This window comes from Oncorhynchus nerka, linkage group LG7 (genome assembly GCF_034236695.1).
Source record: "Oncorhynchus nerka isolate Pitt River linkage group LG7, Oner_Uvic_2.0, whole genome shotgun sequence".
Lineage (NCBI taxonomy): Eukaryota > Metazoa > Chordata > Actinopteri > Salmoniformes > Salmonidae > Oncorhynchus > Oncorhynchus nerka.
Window position 1 is genome coordinate 947,337 of NC_088402.1, and position 20,671 is coordinate 968,007.

The 20,671-nt window shown below is 40.2% G+C and overlaps 1 protein-coding gene across 2 annotated transcripts in view; it reads left to right on the forward strand.

Moving 5' to 3' along the window:
* grhl2b (grainyhead-like transcription factor 2b) overlaps window positions 1-20,671 on the forward strand; it is a 134,679-nt gene that overhangs the window by 104,462 nt on the left and 9,546 nt on the right. Inside the window, exons 11-15 of one of the 2 annotated variants that reach the window (XM_065020085.1) lie at window positions 4,167-4,306; window positions 5,838-5,875; window positions 7,982-8,073; window positions 9,511-9,596; window positions 9,833-9,897. In XM_065020085.1, the coding sequence (XP_064876157.1) occupies window positions 4,167-4,306; window positions 5,838-5,875; window positions 7,982-8,073; window positions 9,511-9,596; window positions 9,833-9,897 (421 nt within the window). Of the gene's footprint in view, window positions 1-4,166; window positions 4,307-5,837; window positions 5,876-5,979; window positions 6,498-7,981; window positions 8,074-9,510; window positions 9,597-9,832; window positions 9,898-20,671 lie in introns of those variants that run through there. The other variant, XM_065020086.1, reaches the window with a different exon arrangement.

A 20,671-nucleotide genomic window follows, 5' to 3' on the forward strand; every position in this document is an offset into this window, starting at 1 on the left:
GTACTGTTACCTGTATTGTTACCTGTACTGTTCCTTTATTGTTACCTGTACTGTTACCTACACTGTTACCTGTATTGTTACCGGTACTGTTGCCTGTACTGTTACCTGTAGTGTTACCTGTACTGTTACCTACACTGTTACCTGTATTGTTCCTGTACTGTTCCTGTATTGTTACCTGTACTGTTACCTACACTATTACATGTACTGTTCCTGTATTGTTACCTGTACTGTTACCTTTATTGTTACCTGTACTGTTAACTGCACTGTTACCTGTACTGTTACCTGTATTGTTACCTGTATTGTTACCTGTACTGTTACCTGTACCTGTACTGTTACCTGTACTGTTACCTGTACTGTTACCTCTATTGTTACCTGTACTGGTATCTGTACGGTTACCTACACTGTTACCTATACTGTGTTACCTGCACTGTTACCTGCACTGTTACCTGTACTGTTACCTGTATTGTTCCTTGTACTGTTACCTGTATTGTTACCTCTACTGTTCCTTTATTGTTACCTGTACTGTTACCTGTACTGTTACCTACACTGTTACCTGTACTGTTCCTGTATTGTTACCTGTATTGTTACCTGTACTGTTACCTACAATATTACCTGTACTGTTACCTGTATTGTTACCTGTGCTGTTACCTGTATTGTTACCTGTACTATTAACTGTATTGTTACCTGTACTGTTACCTGTATTGTTACCTGTACTGTTACCTGTATTGTTACCTGTATTATTACCTGTACTGTTAACTGTATTGTTACCTGTACTGTTACCTGCATTGTTACCTGTACTGTTACTTGTATTGTTACCTGTATTGTTACCTGTACTGTTATCTGTATTGTTACCTGTTTCGTTCCCTGTACTGTTACAAGTACTGTTACCTATACTGTTACATGTACTGGTACCTGTATTGTTACCTATACTGTTACCTGTACTGTTCCTGTATTGTTACCTGTACTGTTACCTGTACTGTTACCTGTATTGTTACCTGTACAGTTACCTGTACTGTTCCCCACACTGTTACCTGTACTGTGTTACCTGCACTGTTACCTGCACTGTTACCTGTATTGTTCCTTGTACTGTTACCTGTACTGTTACCTGTACTGTTCCTGTACTGTTCCTGTATTGTTACCTATATTGTTACCTGTACTGTTACCTACACTGTTACCTGTACTGTTCCTGTACTGTTCCTGTATTGTTACCTACACTGTTACCTGTACTGTTCCTGTATTGTTACCTGTACTGTTACCTGTATTGTTACCTGTGCTGTTACCTGTATTGTTACCTGTACTGTTAACTGTATTGTTACCTGTACTGTTACCTGTATTGTTACCTGTATTGTTACCTGTACTGTTCCCTGTACTGTTACCTGTATTGTTACCTGTATTGTTACCTGTACTGTTACCTGTACTGTTACCTGTACTGTTACCTGTATTGTTACCTGTATTGTTACCTGTACTGTTACCTGTATTGTTACCTGTACTGTTACTTGTATTGTTACCTGTATTGTTACCTGTACTGTTATCTGTATTGTTACCTGTTTCGTTCCCTGTACTGTTACAAGTACTGTTACCTCTACTGTTACATGTACTGGTACCTGTATTGTTACCTATACTGTTACCTGTACTGTTACCTGCACTCTTACCTGCACTGTTACCTGTACTGTTCCTGTATTGTTACCTGCACTGTTACCTGTACTGTTCCTGTATTGTTACCTGTACTGTTACCTGTACTGTTACCTGTATTGTTACCTGTACTGTTACCTGTACTGTTCCCCACACTGTTACCTGTACTGTGTTACCTGCACTGTTACCTGCACTGTTACCTGTATTGTTCCTTGTACTGTTACCTGTACTGTTACCTGTATTGTTACCTGTACTGTTCCTGTATTGTTACCTGTACTGTTCCCTGTACTGTTACCTACACTGTTACCTGTACTGTTCCTGTATTGTTAACCATACTGTTACCTGTACTGTTCCTGTATTGTTCCTTGTACTGTTACCTGTACTGTTACCTGTATTGTTACCTGTACTGTTACCTGTACTGTTACCTGTACTGTTACATGCACTGTTACCTGTATTGTTACCTGTACTGTTACCTGTACTGTTACCTGTACTGTTACCTGTATTGTTACCTGTATTGTTACCGGTATTGTTACCTGTATTGTTACCTGTACTGTTATCTGTATTGTTACCTGTTTTGTTACCTGTATTGTTACATGTACTGTTACCTATACTGTTACCTGTACTGTCACCTGTACTGTTACCTGCACTGTTACCTGCACTGTTACCTACACTGTTACCTGTACTGCGACCTGTATTGTTACCGGTACTGTTACCTGCACTGTTACCTACACTGTTACCTGTACTGTTACCTGTACTGTTACCTGCACTGTTACATGCACTGTTACCTGTACTGCGACCTGTATTGTTACCGGTACTGTTACCTGTACTGTTACCTGTACTGTTACCTGTACTGTTACCTGTACTGTCACCTGTACTGTTACCTGCACTGTTACCTGCACTGTTACCTACACTGTTACCTGTACTGCTACCTGTATTGTTACCGGTACTGTTACCTGCACTGTTACATGCACTGTTACCTGCACTGTTACCTGTATTGTTACCTGTATTGTTACCTGTACTGTTACATGTAATGTTACCTGTATTGTTACCTGGATTGTTACCTGTACTGTTACCTGTATTGTTACCTCTATTGTTACCTGTATTGTTACCTGTATTGTTACCTGTATTGTTACCTCTATTGTTACCTGTACCGTTACCTGTATTGTTACCTGTACTGTTACCTGTACTGTTACTTGTATTGTTACCTGTACTGTTACCTGTATTGTTACCTGTACTGTTACCTCTATTGTTACCTGTATTGTTACCTGTATTGTTACCTGAATTGTTACCTGTATTGTTACATGTACTGTTACCTGTATTGTTACCTGTACTGTTACCTGTACTGTTCCTGTATTGTTACCTGTATTGTTACCTGTACTGTTACCTGTACTGTTCCTGTATTGTTACCTGTACTGTTACCTTTATTGTTACCTGTACTGTTAACTGCACTGTTACCTGTACTGTTACCTGTATTGTTACCTGTATTGTTACCTGTACTGTTACCTCTATTGTTACCGGTACTGTTGCCTGTACTGTTATCTGCACTGTTACCTGCACTGTTACCTGTATTGTTACCCTTACTGTTACCTACACTGTTACCTGTACTGTTCCTGTACTGTTCCTGTATTGTTACCTGTATTGTTACCTGTACTGTTACCTACACTGTTACCTGTACTGTTCCTGTATTGTTACCTGTATTGTTACCTATATTGTTACCCTTACTGTTACCCTTACTGTTACCTGTACTGTTCCTGTACTGTTCCTGTATTGTTACCTGTATTGTTACCCTTACTGTTACCTGTACTGTTACCTGTACTGTTCCTGTATTGTTACCCTTACTGTTACCTACACTGTTACCTGTACTGTTCCTGTACTGTTCCTGTAGTGTTACCTGTATTGTTACCTGTACTGTTACCTGTACTGTTCCTGTAGTGTTACCTGTATTGTTACCTGTACTGTTACCTACACTTTTACCTGTACTGTTCCTGTATTGTTACCTGTATTGTTACCTGTATTGTTACCTGTACTGTTACCTGTACTGTTACCTGTATTGTTACCTGTACTGTTACCTGTACTGTTCCTGTATTGTTACCTGTATTGTTACCTGTACTGTTACCTGTACTGTTCCTGTATTGTTACCTGTACTGTTACCTTTATTGTTACCTGTACTGTTAACTGCACTGTTACCTGTACTGTTACCTGTATTGTTACCTGTATTGTTACCTGTACTGTTACCTCTATTGTTACCTGTAGTGTTACCTGTATTGTTACCTGCACTGTTACCTGTATTGTTACCTGTATTGTTACCTGTACTGTTACCTGTATTGTCACCTGTACTGTTACCTGTATATATTTCTAAGTGATTTAAAGTGGCAATCTGCACTTAAAACAATAAGAAAGTGGACACCCCTCCACTGTTTTTGTAAAATGCTGAGGGATTGGGCTGGAGATGTCCTTGTATGTGTCTACACAACACAGGTCCATATTTCCTTTGATGGAAATCCATGTGATCTCACTACTGTTGTGTGTTCCAGGGAAGGATGGAGGACTAGGGGTGATAACTCTCCCTAAGAAGCCTGACACCACCTACTTCAAGACCATGACTGACCTGGAGGCCCAGCCTGTACTCTTCATCCCTGATGTCCACTTTGGAAACCTGCAGAGGGCTGGACAGGTCAGATGCACAGGCACATCGGGAGTGTCTCCCAAATGGTCCCTATACGCTTATAGTGCACTTTTTTAGGGATGGTTGCCATTTTGGACAGGAATAGGAAAGCTAATCATGTGAACCTTAAAAAAACTATTTAAATATATTTTCAACAACCAACATTAGCCTACAGATGAACTTAATGTGTTAGGCTGCAGTCTGTCAAGGGTCTGCTGTTCCTAAATCTAACATGAATGGTACTGTAGAATCAATGTCTGGCTTAGACTGTGTTTAACCAGAATGCTAGCTAAAACGGCCTTATCTTTCAGTGTCCATTGGAATCTGTAGGTTAGAATATGTCACAACTTCCTTCATCTGTTGCATCAGACCTTTGCTGATACTTTATGGGTCTTACGATGCCTTGGTTAACTTATCAACAATCTGATACGGTCTAACGATGCCTCGGTTAACTTATCAACAATCTGATACGGTCTAACGATGCCTTGGTTAACTTATCAACAATCTGATAGTCTAACAAACTTATCAACAATCTGATACGGTCTAACGATGCCTTGGTTAACTTATCAACAATCTGATACAGTCTAACGATGCCTTGGTTAACTTATCAATGATCTGATACGGTCTAACGATGCCTCGGTTAACTTATCAACAATCTGATACAGTCTAACGATGTCTTGGTTAACTTATCAACAATCTGATACGGTCTAACGATGTCTTGGTTAACTTATCAATGATCTGATACGGTCTAACGATGCCTTGGTTAACTTATCAATGATCTGATACGGTCTAACGATGCCTTGGTTAACTTATCAATGATCTGATATCAATGATCTGATACGGTCTAACGATGCCTTGGTTAACTTATCAATGATCTGATACGGTCTAACGATGCCTTGGTTAACTTATCAATGATCTGATACGGTCTAACGATGCCTTGGTTAACTTATCAACAATCTGATACAGTCTAACGATGCCTTGGTTAACTTATCAATGATCTGATACGGTCTAACGATGCCTTGGTTAACTTATCAATGATCTGATACGGTCTAACGATGCCTTGGTTAACTTATCAATGATCTGATACGGTCTAACGATGCCTTGGTTAACTTATCAATGATCTGATACAGTCTAACGATGCCTTGGTTAACTTATCAATGAACTGATATGGTCTAACGATGCCTTGGTTAACTTATCAATGATCTGATATGGTCTAACGATATCTTCGTTAACTTATCAACAATCTGATACGGTCTAATGAGGCCTTGGTTAACTTATCAATGACCTTTGTAGAGAATCTAGAGATGTATCTAGAAGAAAGGTCAGTTTGCAGACCCTTGGTTTTCTCCTCTTGTAACCAGTCTGAGAGTTTTTAGGGCCACATCTTTTATTGACTTTTTACAGATTGTCAAATATATGCCTTTAAGCTATTTGAAGGAATGATACATATTTAGATTTCTGTTTCATTACTTATATGTATATTTGCCTATGTTATGTACATACTTAAAGCTGACGTTGCCAATGTGCTATTCTTTCCCAGGTATTTGCCTTTAACACAGAAGAGATTGAGAGAGGAGGGTGAGTGTTCACATGTGGATACATTCACATGCAAATATCCACTGAGTGTACAAAACATTAGGAACACCTTCCTAATATTTAGTTGCACCCCCTTTTGCCCTCAGAAAAGCCTCAATTCGTTGGACATGGACTCTACAAAGTGTTGAAAGCGTTACACAGGGACCTTGGACCATGTTGACTCCAATGCCTCCCACAGTTGTGTCAAGTTGGCTGGATGTCCTTTGGGTGGTGGAACATTCTTGATACACACGGGAAACTGTTGGGCATAAAAAAAACAGCAGCGTTGCAGTTCTTGACTCAAACCGGTGCACCTGGCATCTACTACCATACCCTGTTCAAAGACACTTACATCCTTTGTATTGCCCATTCACCCTCTGATTGGCACAAATACACAATCCATGTCTCATTTGGCCCAAGGCTTAAAATTAATTATTTAACATGTCTCCTCCCCTTCATCTACATGTCTCCTCCCCTTCATCTACATGTCTCCTCCCCTTCATCTACATGTCTCCTCCCCTTCATCTACATGTCTCCTCCCCTTCATCTACATGTCTCCTCCCCTTCATCCACACTGATTGAAGTGAATTTAAAAAGTGACATATATAAAGGATCATAGCTCTCACATGGATTCCCCTGGTCAGTCTATGTCATGGAAAGAGCAGGTGTTCCTAATGTTTTGTGCACTCAGTCTAAACCTCACATATGTAAAATGGGACCAACTCAATCCCACACATACAGTTGAAGTCGGAAGTTTACATACACCTTAACCAAATGCATTTAAACTCAGTTTTTCACAATTCCTGACATTTAATCGCAGTAAGAATTCCATGTCTTAGATCAGTTAGGATCACCACTTTATTTTAAGAATGTGAAATGTCAGAATAATAGTAGAGAGAATGATTTATTTCAGATTTGATTTCTTTCATCACATTCCCAGTGGGTCAGAAATGTACATACACTCAATTAGTATTTGGTAGCATTGCCTTTTAAATTGTTTAACTTGGGTCAAACGTTTCGGGTTGCCTTCCACAAGCTTCCCTCAATAAGTGGGATGAATTTTGACCCATTCCTTGTGACAGAGCTGGTGTAACTGAGTCAGGTTTGTAGGCCTCCTTGCTCGCACACGCTTTTTCAGTTCTGCCCACACATTTTCTATAGGATTGAGGAAAGGGCTTTGTGATGGCCCCTCTGTAGTCCTTAAGCCATTTTGCCACAACTTTGGAAGTATGCTTGGGGTCATTGTCCATTTGGAAGACCCATTTACGACCAAGCTTTTAACTTCCTGACTGCTGTCTTGAGATGTTGCTTCAATAAATCAACGTAATTTTCCACCCTCATGATGCCATCTATTTTGTGAAGTGCACGAGTCCCTCCTGCAGCAAGGCACCCCCACAACATGATGCTGCTACCCCGGTGCTTCATGGTTGGGATGGTGTTCTTCGGCTTGCAAGCCTCCCTCTTTTTCCTCCAAACATAATGATGGTCATTATGGCAAAACAGTTCTATTTTTGTTTCATCAAACCAGAGGACATTTCTCCAAAAAAGTACAATCTTTGTCCCCATGTGCAGTTGCAAACCGTAGTCTGGCTTTTTTATGGCGGTTTTGGAGCAGTGGCTTCTTCCTTGCTGAGCGGCCTTTCAGGTTATATCGATATAGGACTCGTTTTACTGTGCATATAGATACTTTTGTACCGGTTTCCTCCGGCATCTTCACAAGATCCTTTGCTATTGTTCTGGGATTGATTTGAACTTTTCGCAACAAAGTACGTTCATCTCTAGGAGACAAACTAAATAGCACGTTTGGCTAATAAAGCCAATAAAACGGCAACGCTCCTCTCCTGCACGGTCACTGGATCTGCAGTGTTTAGCGTGAATGCGGTCACTGGATCTGCAGTGTTTAGCGTGAATGCGGTCACTAATGTTGGAACTTTGCTTTTAAAACGTGTATTGCAGCCAAAGCGTGATCGAGTTGAATCCCAGCCTCTGAGCAAGCCCTCTTGTTGGTTGTGTATCCCATCTTTGATGTGTGATGAGTGTGTGTGTGTGTGTGTGAGTTAGAGGTCTGACTGGTCTGTTGCTGTTGTTGTTGTTGTGTCCATCATGCAGGAGTGTGTTGGTTAAGAGGATGTTCAGACCGTCAGAGGATGACCTCTCACCTCCTTCCCACAAACAGATCAAAGAGGAAACACACAAGAGAGGTACCAGTCCATATAACCTCTACACAGAGCTACCAGTCTGTATAACCCTACAGAGAGGTACTAGTCTATATAACCCTACAGAGAGGTACTAGTCTACATGACCTCTACAGAGAGGTACCAGTCTATATAACCTCTACAGAGGTACCAGTCTATATAACCTCTACAGAGGTACTAGTCTATATAACCTCTACAGAGGTACCAGTCTATATAACCTCGACAGAGGTACCAGTCTATATAACCTCTACAGAGAGGTACTAGTCTATATAACCTCTACAGAGAGGTACCAGTCTATATAACCTCTACAGAGAGGTACCAATCTATATAACCTCTACAGAGGTACCAGTCTATATAACCTCTACAGAGGTACCAGTCTATATAACCTCTACAGAGAGGTACCAGTCTATATAACCTCTACAGAGAGGTACCAGTCTATATAACCTCTACAGAGGTACCAGTCTATATAACCTCTACAGAGGTACCAGTCTATATAATCTCTACAGAGGTACCAGTCTATATAACCTCTACAGAGGTACCAGTCTATTTAACCTCTACAGAGGTACCAGTCTATATAACCTCTACAGAGGGGTACCAGTCTATATAACCTCTACAGAGAGGTACCAGTCTATATAATCTCTACACAGAAGTACCAGTCTATATAACATCTACAGAGAGGTACCAGTCTATATAATCTCTACACAGAGGTACCAGTCTATAGAATCTCTACAGAGAGGTACCAGTCTATATAACCTCTACAGAGGTACCAGTCTATATAACCTCTACAGACAGGTACCAGTCTATATGACCTCTACAGAGGTACCAGTCTATGTAACCTCTACAGAGAGGTACCAGTCTATATAGACTCTACAGAGAGGTACCAGTCTATATAACCTCTGCAGAGGTACCAGTCTTTATAGACTCTACAGAGAGGTAGCAGTCTATATAGACTCTACAGAGAGGTACCAGTCTATATAGACTCTAGAGAGGTACTATTCTATATAACCTCTACAGAGAGGTACCAGTCTATATAGACTCTAAAGAGGTACCAGTCTATATAACCTCTACAGAGGTACCAGTCTATATAACCTCTACAGAGGTACCAGTCTATATAGACTCTACAGAGGTACCAGTCTATATAACCTCTACAGAGGTACCAGTCTATATAACCTCTACAGAGGTACCAGTCTATATAGACTCTACAGAGGTACCAGTCTATATAACCTCTACAGAGGTACCAGTCTATATAGACTCTGCAGAGGTACCAGTCTATATAGACTCTGCAGAGGTACCAGTCTATATAGACTCTAAAGAGGTACCAGTCTATATAGACTCTAAAGAGGTACCAGTCTTTATAATATCCTACTATAGGAGCGCTGCTTCACAGACAAGCCAAAACAACTTCAGTGGTATAACATCCTGAATGTGTCCATCTCTCCACAGTCCTGCTGTATGTGAGGAAGGAGTCGGATGAGGTGTTTGATGCTCTGATGCTCAAGTCTCCAACCCTGAGAGGCCTGATGGAAGCAGTGAGTAGCTCTAAAAAAAAGATGCTCTATTTAAACCGATCAGAATCATTAGGGCAGCCAGATTAAGAGGAGGCAAAGGGAGAAGTTGGGGAGGAAAGCCCTGTTTCTGACCAGAGGGCCTCCACCAGTTAGTTAGTCTCTATCATCTGGATGATCCAGGTTATCCTCTCTGGTATTGGTAAATCGCATCCACAGCTTGTTCGTGGAATCTAAATAACATTGTCCTTCATTCACAGATATCAGAGAAGTATGGAGTTCCCACTGAGAGGATAGCCAAGATCTACAAGAAAAGCAAAAAAGGGTGAGATTGGAATTCTATTGAACACGGCATTAGAATGGAATTCTATTGAGCACGGCATTAGAATGGAATTCTATTGAACACGGCATTAGAATGGAATTCTATTGAACACAGCATCAGAATGGAATTCTATTGACCACAGCATCAGACAGGAATTCTATTGAGCAGAGCATCATACTGGAATTCTATTGAACACATCATTAGAATGGAATTTTATTGAGCACAGCATCAGAATGGAATTCTATTGAGCACAGCATAGGAATGGAATTCTTTGAGCACGGCATTAGAATGGAATTCTATTGAACACGCCATTAGAATGGAATTCTATTGAGCATTGCATTAGAATGGAATTCTGTTGAACACGGCATTAGAATGGAATTCTATTGAGCACAGCATCAGAATGGAATTCTATTGACCACAGCATCAGACAGGAATTCTATTGAGCAGAGCATCAGACTGGAATTCTATTGAACACATCATTAGAATGGAATTTTATTGAGCACAGCATCTGAATGGAATTCTATTGAACACAGCATCCGAATGGATTTCCATTGAGCATAGCATCAGACAGGAATTCTATTGAGCAGAGCATCACCCTGGAATTCTATTGAACACATCATCAGAATGGAATTCTATTGAGCACAGCATAGGAATGGAATTCTTTGAACAAGGCATTAGAATGGAATTCTGTTGAACGCATCATTAGAATGGAATTCTGTTGAACAAGGCATTAGAATGGAATTCTATTGAGAACAGCATCAGAATGGAATTCTATTGAACACAGCTTCAGAATGTAATTCTACTCACCACGGCATCAGAATGGAATTCTACTCAACACGGAATCAGAATGGAATTCTACTCAACACGGCATCAGAATGGAATTCTGTTGAACACGGCATCAGAATGGAATTCTACTCAACACGGCATCAGAATGGAATTCTACTCAACATGATTTCGGAATGGAATTCTATTGAGCACGGCATCAGAATGGAATTCTATTGAACACAGCATCAGAATGGAATTATACTCACCACGGCATCAGAATGGAATTATACTCAACACGGAATCGGAATGGAATTCTACTCAACATGATTTCGGAATGGAATTCTATTGAGCACGGCATCAGAATGGAATTCTATTGAACACGCCATTAGAATGGAATTCTATTGAACACGGCATTAGGAATGGAATTCTTTTGAACACGGAATAAGAATGGAATTCTGATGAACACGGCATCAGAATGGAATTCTATTGAACACGCCATTAGAATGGAATTCTGTTGAAAAAGGCATTAGAATGGAATTCTAATGAACATGGCATCAGAATGGAAATCTATTGAACACGCCATTAGAATGGAATTCTGTTGAAAAAGGCATTAGAATGGAATTCAATTGAACAGAGCATCAGAATGGAATTCTACTCAACACGGCATCAGAATGGAATTCTACTCAACACGGCATCGGAATGGAATTCTATTGAACACAGCATCAGAATGGATTTCCATTGAGCATAGCATCAAACAGGAATTCTATTGAGCAGAGCATCACCCTGGAATTCTATTGAACACATCATCAGAATGGAATTCTATTGAGCACAGCATAGGAATGGAATTCTTTGAGCACGGCATTAGAATGGAATTCTATTGAACACGCCATTAGAATGGAATTCTATTGAGCATTGCATTAGAATGGAATTCTGTTGAACAAGGCATTAGAATGGAATTCTGTTGAACGCATCATTAGAATGGAATTCTGTTGAACAAGTCATTAGAATGGAATTCTATTGAGCACAGCATCAGAATGGAATTCTATCGAGCACAGCATCAGACAGGAATTCTGTTGAACACGGCATCAGAATGCAATTCTATTGAACACAGCATCAGAATGTAATTCTACTCAGCACGGAATCAGAATGGAATTCTACTCAACACGGCATCAGAATGGAATTCTACTCACCACGGCATCAGAATGGAATTCTACTCAACACGGAATCAGAATGGAATTCTACTCAACACGGCATCAGAATGGAATTCTGTTGAACACGGCATCATAATGGAATTCTATTGAACACGGCATCAGAATGGAATTATACTCAACACGGAATCGGAATGGAATTCTACTCAACATGATTTCGGAATGGAATTCTATTGAGCATGGCATCAGAATGGAATTCTACTCAACACTCCATCAGAATGGAATTCTATTGAGCACGGCATCAGAACGGAATTTCGCTCAACACGGCATCAGAATGGAATTCTACCCAACACGGCATCGGAATAGAATTCTTCTCAACACGATTTCGGATTGGAATTCTATTGAGCATGGCATCAGAATGTGATTCTACTCAACACCGCATCAGAATGTAATTCTACTCAACACGGCATCAGAATGGAATTCTACTCAACACGGAATCAGAAGGGAATTATGTTGAACACGGCATCAGAATGGAATTCTATTGAGCACGGCATAAGAACGGAATTATGTTGAACACGCCATTAGAATGGAATTCTGTTGAAAAAGGCATTAGAATGGAATTCTAATGAACATGGCATCAGAATGGAATTCTATTGAACACGCCATTAGAATGGAATTCTGTTGAAAAAGGCATTAGAATGGAACTCTGTTGAACACGGCATTAAATGGAATTCTGTGGAACACGGCATTAGAATGGAATTCTATTGAGCACAGCATCAGAATGGAATTCTATTGAACAGAGCATCAGAAGGCAATGCTACTCAACACGGCATCAGAATGGAATTCTACTCAACACGGCATCGGAATGGAATTCTTCTCAACACGATTTCGGATTGGAATTCTACTCAACACGTTATCAGAATGGAATTCTACTCAACACGGCATCAGAATGGAATTCTTTTGAACACGGCATCAGAATGGAATTCTATTGAGCACGTTTACAGAATGGAATTCTACTCAACGCGGAATCATAATGGAATTCTATTGAGCACAGCATCAGAAGGCAATTCTACTCAACACGGCATCAGAATGGAATTCTACTCAACACGGCATCGGAATGGAATTCTTCTCAACACGATTTCGGATTGGAATTCTATTGAGCATGGCTTCAGAATGGAATTCTGTTGAGCATAGCATCAGAATGGAATTCTGTTGAGCACAGCATCAGAATGGAATTCTATTGAACACAGCATCAAAAGGCAATTCTACTCAACACGGCATCAGAATGGAATTCTATTGAGCACGTTTACAGAATGGAATTCTACTCAACGCGGAATCATAATGGAATTCTATTGAGCACGGCATCACAATGGAATTATACTCACCACGGCATCAGAATGGAATTATACTCAACAGGGCATCAGAATAGAATTCTACTCAACACGGCATCGGAATGGAATTCTACTCAACATGATTTCGGAATGGAATTCTATTGAGCACGGCATCAGAACGGAATTTTACTCAACACGGCATCAGAATGTAATTCCACTCAACACGGCATAAGAATGGAATTCTGATGAACACGGCATCAGAATGGAATTCTATTGAACACGCCATTAGAATGGAATTCTGTTGAAAAAGGCATTAGAATGGAATTCTAATGAACATGGCATCAGAATGGAATTCTGTTGAACACGCCATTAGAATGGAATTCTGTTGAAAAAGGCATTAGAATGGAATTCTAATGAACATGGCATTAGAATTGAATTCTATTTAACACGCCATTAGAATGGAATTCTGTTGAAAAAGGCATTAAATGGAATTCTGTTGAACACGGCATTAGAATGGAATTCAATTGAGCACAGCATCACAATGGAATTCTGATGAGCACAGCATCAGAATGGAATTCTATTGAACACAGCATCAGAAGGCAATTCTACTCAACACGGCATCAGAATGGAATTCTTTTGAACACGGCATCAGAATGAAATTCTATTGAGCACGTTTACAGAATGGAATTCTACTCAACGCGGAATCATAATGGAATTCTATTGAGCACGGCATCAGAATGGAATTATACTCACCACGGCATCAGAATGGAATTATATTCAACACGGCATCAGAATGGAATTCTACTCAACACGGCATCAGAATGGAATTCTGTTGAGAACAGCATCAGAATGGAATTCTATTGAGCACGGCATCAGAATGGAATTCTACTCAACACGGCATAAGAATGGAATTCTAATGAACATGGCATCAGAATGGAATTCTATTGAACACGCCATTAGAATGGAATTCTGTTGAAAAAGGCATTAGAATGGAACTCTGTTGAACACGGCATTAAATGGAATTCTGTTGAACACGGCATTAGAATGGAATTCAATTGAGCACAGCATCACAATGGAATTCTATTGAGCACAGCATCAGAATGGAATTCTATTGAACAGAGCATCAGAAGGCAATTCTACTCAACACGGCATCAGAATGGAATTCTACTCAACACAGCATCGGAATGGAATTCTTCTCAACACGATTTCGGATTGGAATTCTATTGAGCACAGCATTAGAATGGAATTCTACTCAACACGGCATCAGAATGGAATTATATTGAGCACGGCATCAGAACGGAATTCTACTCAACAACGCATCAGAATGGAATTCTACTCAACACGGCATCAGAACGGAATTCTACTCAACACGGCATCGGAATTGAATTCTTCTCAACACGATTTCGGATTGGAATTCTATTGAGCACGGCATCAGAATGGAATTATACTCACCACGGCATCAGAATGGAATTCTACTCAACACGGCATCAGAATGGAATTCTACTCAACACGGCATCGGAATGGAATTCTACTCAACATGATTTCGGAATGGAATTATATTGAGCACGGCATCAGAATGGAATTCTACTCAACACTCCATCAGAATGGAATTCTATTTGAGCACGGCATCAGAACGGAATTTCACTCAACACGGCATCAGAATGGAATTCTACTCAACACGGCATCAGAATGGAATTCTACCCAACACGGCATCAGAATGGAATTCTACCCAACACGGCATCGGAATGGAATTCTTCTCAACACGATTTCGGATTGGAATTCTATTGAGCATGGCATCAGAATGGAATTCTGTTGAACACGGCCTTAGAATGGAATTCTATTGAACAAAGCATCAGAATGGAATTCTATTGAACACGGCATTAGAATGGAATTCTATTGAGAAAAGCATCAGAATGGAATTCTACTCAACACGGCATCAGAATGGAATTCTACTCAACACGGCATCAGAATGGAATTCTACTCAACACGGCATCAGAATGGAATTCTACTCAACACGGCATCAGAACGGAATTCTACTCAACACGGCATCAGAACGGAATTCTACTCAACACGGCATCAGAACGGAATTCTACTCAACACGGCATCGGAATGGAATTCTACTCAACACGGCATCGGAATGGAATTCTACTCAACACGGCATCAGAATGGAATTCTACTCAACACGGCATCGGAATAGAATTCTTCTCAACACGATTTCGGATTGGAATTCTATTGAGCATGGCATCAGAATGTGATTCTACTCAACACCGCATCAGAATGTAATTCTACTCAACATGGCATCAGAATGGAATTCTACTCAACACGGAATCAGAAGGGAATTATGTTGAACACGGCATCAGAATGGAATTCTATTGAGCACGGCATAAGAACGGAATTATGTTGAACACGCCATTAGAATGGAATTCTGTTGAAAAAGGCATTAGAATGGAATTCTAATGAACATGGCATCAGAATGGAATTCTATTGAACACGCCATTAGAATGGAATTCTGTGGAACACGGCATTAGAATGGAATTCTATTGAGCACAGCATCAGAATGGAATTCTATTGAACAGAGCATCAGAAGGCAATTCTACTCAACACGGCATCAGAATGGAATTCTACTCAACACGGCATCGGAATGGAATTCTTCTCAACACGATTTCGGATTGGAATTCTACTCAACACGGCATCAGAATGGAATTCTACTCAACACGGCATCAGAATGGAATTCTTTTGAACACGGCATCAGAATGGAATTCTATTGAGCACGTTTACAGAATGGAATTCTACTCAACGCGGAATCATAATGGAATTCTATTGAGCACGGCATCAGAATGGAATTTTATTCAGCACAGCATCAGAATGGAATTCTATTGAACACAGCATCAGAAGGCAATTCTACTCAACACGGCATCAGAATGGAATTCTACTCAACACGGCATCGGAATGGAATTCTTCTCAACACGATTTCGGATTGGAATTCTATTGAGCATGGCTTCAGAATGGAATTCTGTTGAGCATAGCATCAGAATGGAATTCTGTTGAGCACAGCATCAAAAGGCAATTCTACTCAACACGGCATCAGAATGGAATTCTATTGAGCACGTTTACAGAATGGAATTCTACTCAACGCGGAATCATAATGGAATTCTATTGAACACGGCATCACAATGGAATTATACTCACCACGGCATCAGAATGGAATTATACTCAACACGGCATCAGAATAGAATTCTACTCAACACGGCATCGGAATGGAATTCTACTCAACATGATTTCGGAATGGAATTCTATTGAGCACGGCATCAGAACGGAATTTTACTCAACACGGCATCAGAATAGAATTCTACTCAACACGGCATCAGAATGTAATTCCACTCAACACGGCATAAGAATGGAATTCTGATGAACACGGCATCAGAATGGAATTCTATTGAACACGCCATTAGAATGGAATTCTGTTGAAAAAGGCATTAGAATGGAATTCTAATGAACATGGCATCAGAATGGAATTCTGTTGAACACGCCATTAGAATGGAATTCTGTTGAAAAGGCATTAGAATGGAATTCTAATGAACATGGCATTAGAATTGAATTCTATTTAACACGCCATTAGAATGGAATTCTGTTGAAAAGGCGTTAAATGGAATTCTGTTGAACACGGCATTAGAATGGAATTCAATTGAGCACAGCATCACAATGGAATTCTATTGAACACAGCATCAGAAGGCAATTCTACTCAACACGGCATCAGAATGGAATTCTTTTGAACACGGCATCAGAATGAAATTCTATTGAGCACGTTTACAGAATGGAATTCTACTCAACGCGGAATCATAATGGAATTCTATTGAGCACGGCATCAGAATGGAATTATACTCACCACGGCATCAGAATGGAATTATATTCAACACGGCATCAGAATGGAATTCTACTCAACACGGCATCAGAATGGAATTCTGTTGAGAACAGCATCAGAATGGAATTCTATTGAGCACGGCATCAGAATGGAATTCTACTCAACACTCCATCAGAATGGAATTCTATTGAGCACGGCATCAGAGCGGAATTTCGCTCAACACGGCATCAGAATGGAATTCTACTCAACACGGCATAAGAATGGAATTCTAATGAACATGGCATCAGAATGGAATTCTATTGAACACGCCATTAGAATGGAATTCTGTTGAAAAAGGCATTAGAATGGAACTCTGTTGAACACGGCATTAAATGGAATTCTGTTGAACACGGCATTAGAATGGAATTCAATTGAGCACAGCATCACAATGGAATTCTATTGAGCACAGCATCAGAATGGAATTCTATTGAACAGAGCATCAGAAGGCAATTCTACTCAACACGGCATCAGAATGGAATTCTACTCAACACAGCATCGGAATGGAATTCTTCTCAACACGATTTCGGATTGGAATTCTATTGAGCACAGCATTAGAATGGAATTCTACTCAACACGGCATCAGAATGGAATTATATTGAGCACGGCATCAGAACGGAATTCTACTCAACAACGCATCAGAATGGAATTCTACTCAACACGGCATCAGAACGGAATTCTACTCAACACGGCATCAGAACGGAATTCTACTCAACACGGCATCAGAATAGAATTCTACTCAACACGGCATCGGAATTGAATTCTTCTCAACACGATTTCGGATTGGAATTCTATTGAGCACGGCATCAGAATGGAATTATACTCACCACGGCATCAGAATGGAATTCTACTCAACACGGCATCAGAATGGAATTCTACTCAACACGGCATCGGAATGGAATTCTACTCAACATGATTTCGGAATGGAATTATATTGAGCACGGCATCAGAATGGAATTCTATTTGAGCACGACATCAGAACGGAATTTCACTCAACATGGCATCAGAATGGAATTCTACTCAACACGGCATCAGAATGGAATTCTACCCAACACGGCATCAGAATGGAATTCTACCCAACACGGCATCGGAATGGAATTCTTCTCAACACGATTTCGGATTGGAATTCTATTGAGCATGGCATCAGAATGGAATTCTGTTGAACACGGCCTTAGAATGGAATTCTATTGAACACAGCATCAGAATGGAATTCTATTGAACACGGCATTAGAATGGAATTCTATTGAGAAAAGCATCAGAATGGAATTCTACTCAACACGGCATCAGAATGGAATTCTACTCAACACGGCATCAGAATGGAATTCTACTCAACACGGCATCAGAATGGAATTCTACTCAACACGGCATCAGAACGGAATTCTACTCAACACGGCATCAGAACGGAATTCTACTCAACACGGCATCAGAATGGAATTCTACTCAACACGGCATCAGAATGGAATTCTACTCAACACGGCATCAGAACGGAATTCTACTCAACACGGCATCAGAATGGAATTCTACTCAACACAGCATCAGAATAGAATTCTACTCAACACGGCATCGGAATGGAATTCTTCTCAACACGATTTCGGATTGGAATTCTATTGAGCATGGCATCAGAATGGAATTCTGTTGAACACGGCCTTAGAATGGAATTCTATTGAACACAGCATCAGAATGGAATTCTATTGAGCACAGCATCAGAATGGAATTCTACTCACCACGGCATCAGAATGGAATTCTACTCAACACGGCATCAGAATGGAATTCTACTCAACACGGCATCGGAATGGAATTCTACTCAACATGATTTCGGAATGGAATTATATTGAGCACGGCATCAGAATGGAATTCTACTCAACACTCCATCAGAATGGAATTATTTTGAGCACGGCATCAGAACGGAATTCTACCCACCACGGCATCGGAATGGAATTCTATTCAACACTTCATTAGAATAGAATTCCATTGAACACAGCCTTAGAATGGAATTCTGTTGAACACGGCATTAGAATGGAATTCTATTGAGCACAGCATCAGAATGGAATTCTACTCAACACGGCATCAGAATGGAATTCTACCCAACACGGCATCGGAATAGAATTCTACTCAACACGGCATCAGAACGGAATTCTACCCAACACGGCATCGGAATGGAATTCTACCCAACACGGCATTAGAATGGAATTCTTTTGAGCACAGCATCAGAATGGAATTCTACTCAACACGGCATCAGAATAGAATTCTACTCAACACGGCATCAGAATGGAATTCAATTGAGCACAGCATCAGAATGGAATTCTATTGAGCACAGCATCAGAATGGAATTCTATTGAACACAGCATCAGAAGGCAGTTCTACTCAACACGGCATCAGAAGGGAATTCTTTTGAACACGGCATCAGAGTGGAATTCTATTGAGCACGTTTACAGAATGGAATTCTACTCAACGCGGAATCATAATGGAATTCTATTGAGCACGGCATCAGAATGGAATTATACTCACCACGGCATCAGAATGGAATTCTACTCAACACGGCATCAGAATGGAATTCTACTCAACACGGCATCAGAATGGAATTCTACTCAACACGGAATCAGAATGGAATTCTACCCAACACGGCATCGGAATAGAATTCCATTGAACACAGCATTAGAATGGAGTTCTGATGAACACGGAATCAGAATGGAATTCTATTGAGCACGGCATCAGAATGGAATTCTACTCAACACTCCATCAGAATGGAATTCTATTGAGCACGGCATCAGAACGGAATTCTACTCAACACGGCATCAGAATGGAATTCTACTCAACACGGCATCGGAATGGAATTCTTCTCAACACGATTTCGGATTGGAATTCTATTGAGCATGGCTTCAGAATGGAATTCTGTTGAGCATAGCATCAGAATGGAATTCTGTTGAGCACAGCATCAGAATGGAATTCTATTGAACACAGCATCAAAAGGCAATTCTACTCAACACGGCATCAGAATGGAATTCTATTGAGCACGTTTACAGAATGGAATTCTACTCAACGCGGAATCATAATGGAATTCTATTGAGCACGGCATCACAATGGAATTATACTCACCACGGCATCAGAATGGAATTATACTCAACACGGCATCAGAATAGAATTCTACTCAACACGGCATCGGAATGGAATTCTACTCAACATGATTTCGGAATGGAATTCTATTGAGCACGGCATCAGAACGGAATTTTACTCAACACGGCATCAGAATAGAATTCTACTCAACACGGCATCAGAATGTAATTCCACTCAACACGGCATAAGAATGGAATTCTGATGAACACGGCATCAGAATGGAATTCTATTGAACACGCCATTAGAATGGAATTCTGTTGAAAAAGGCATTAGAATGGAATTCTAATGAACATGGCATCAGAATGGAATTCTGTTGAACACGCCATTAGAATGGAATTCTGTTGAAAAAGGCATTAGAATGGAATTCTAATGAACATGGCATTAGAATTGAATTCTATTTAACACGCCATTAGAATGGAATTCTGTTGAAAAAGGCGTTAAATGGAATTCTGTTGAACACGGCATTAGAATGGAATTTAATTGAGCACAGCATCACAATGGAATTCTATTGAACACAGCAT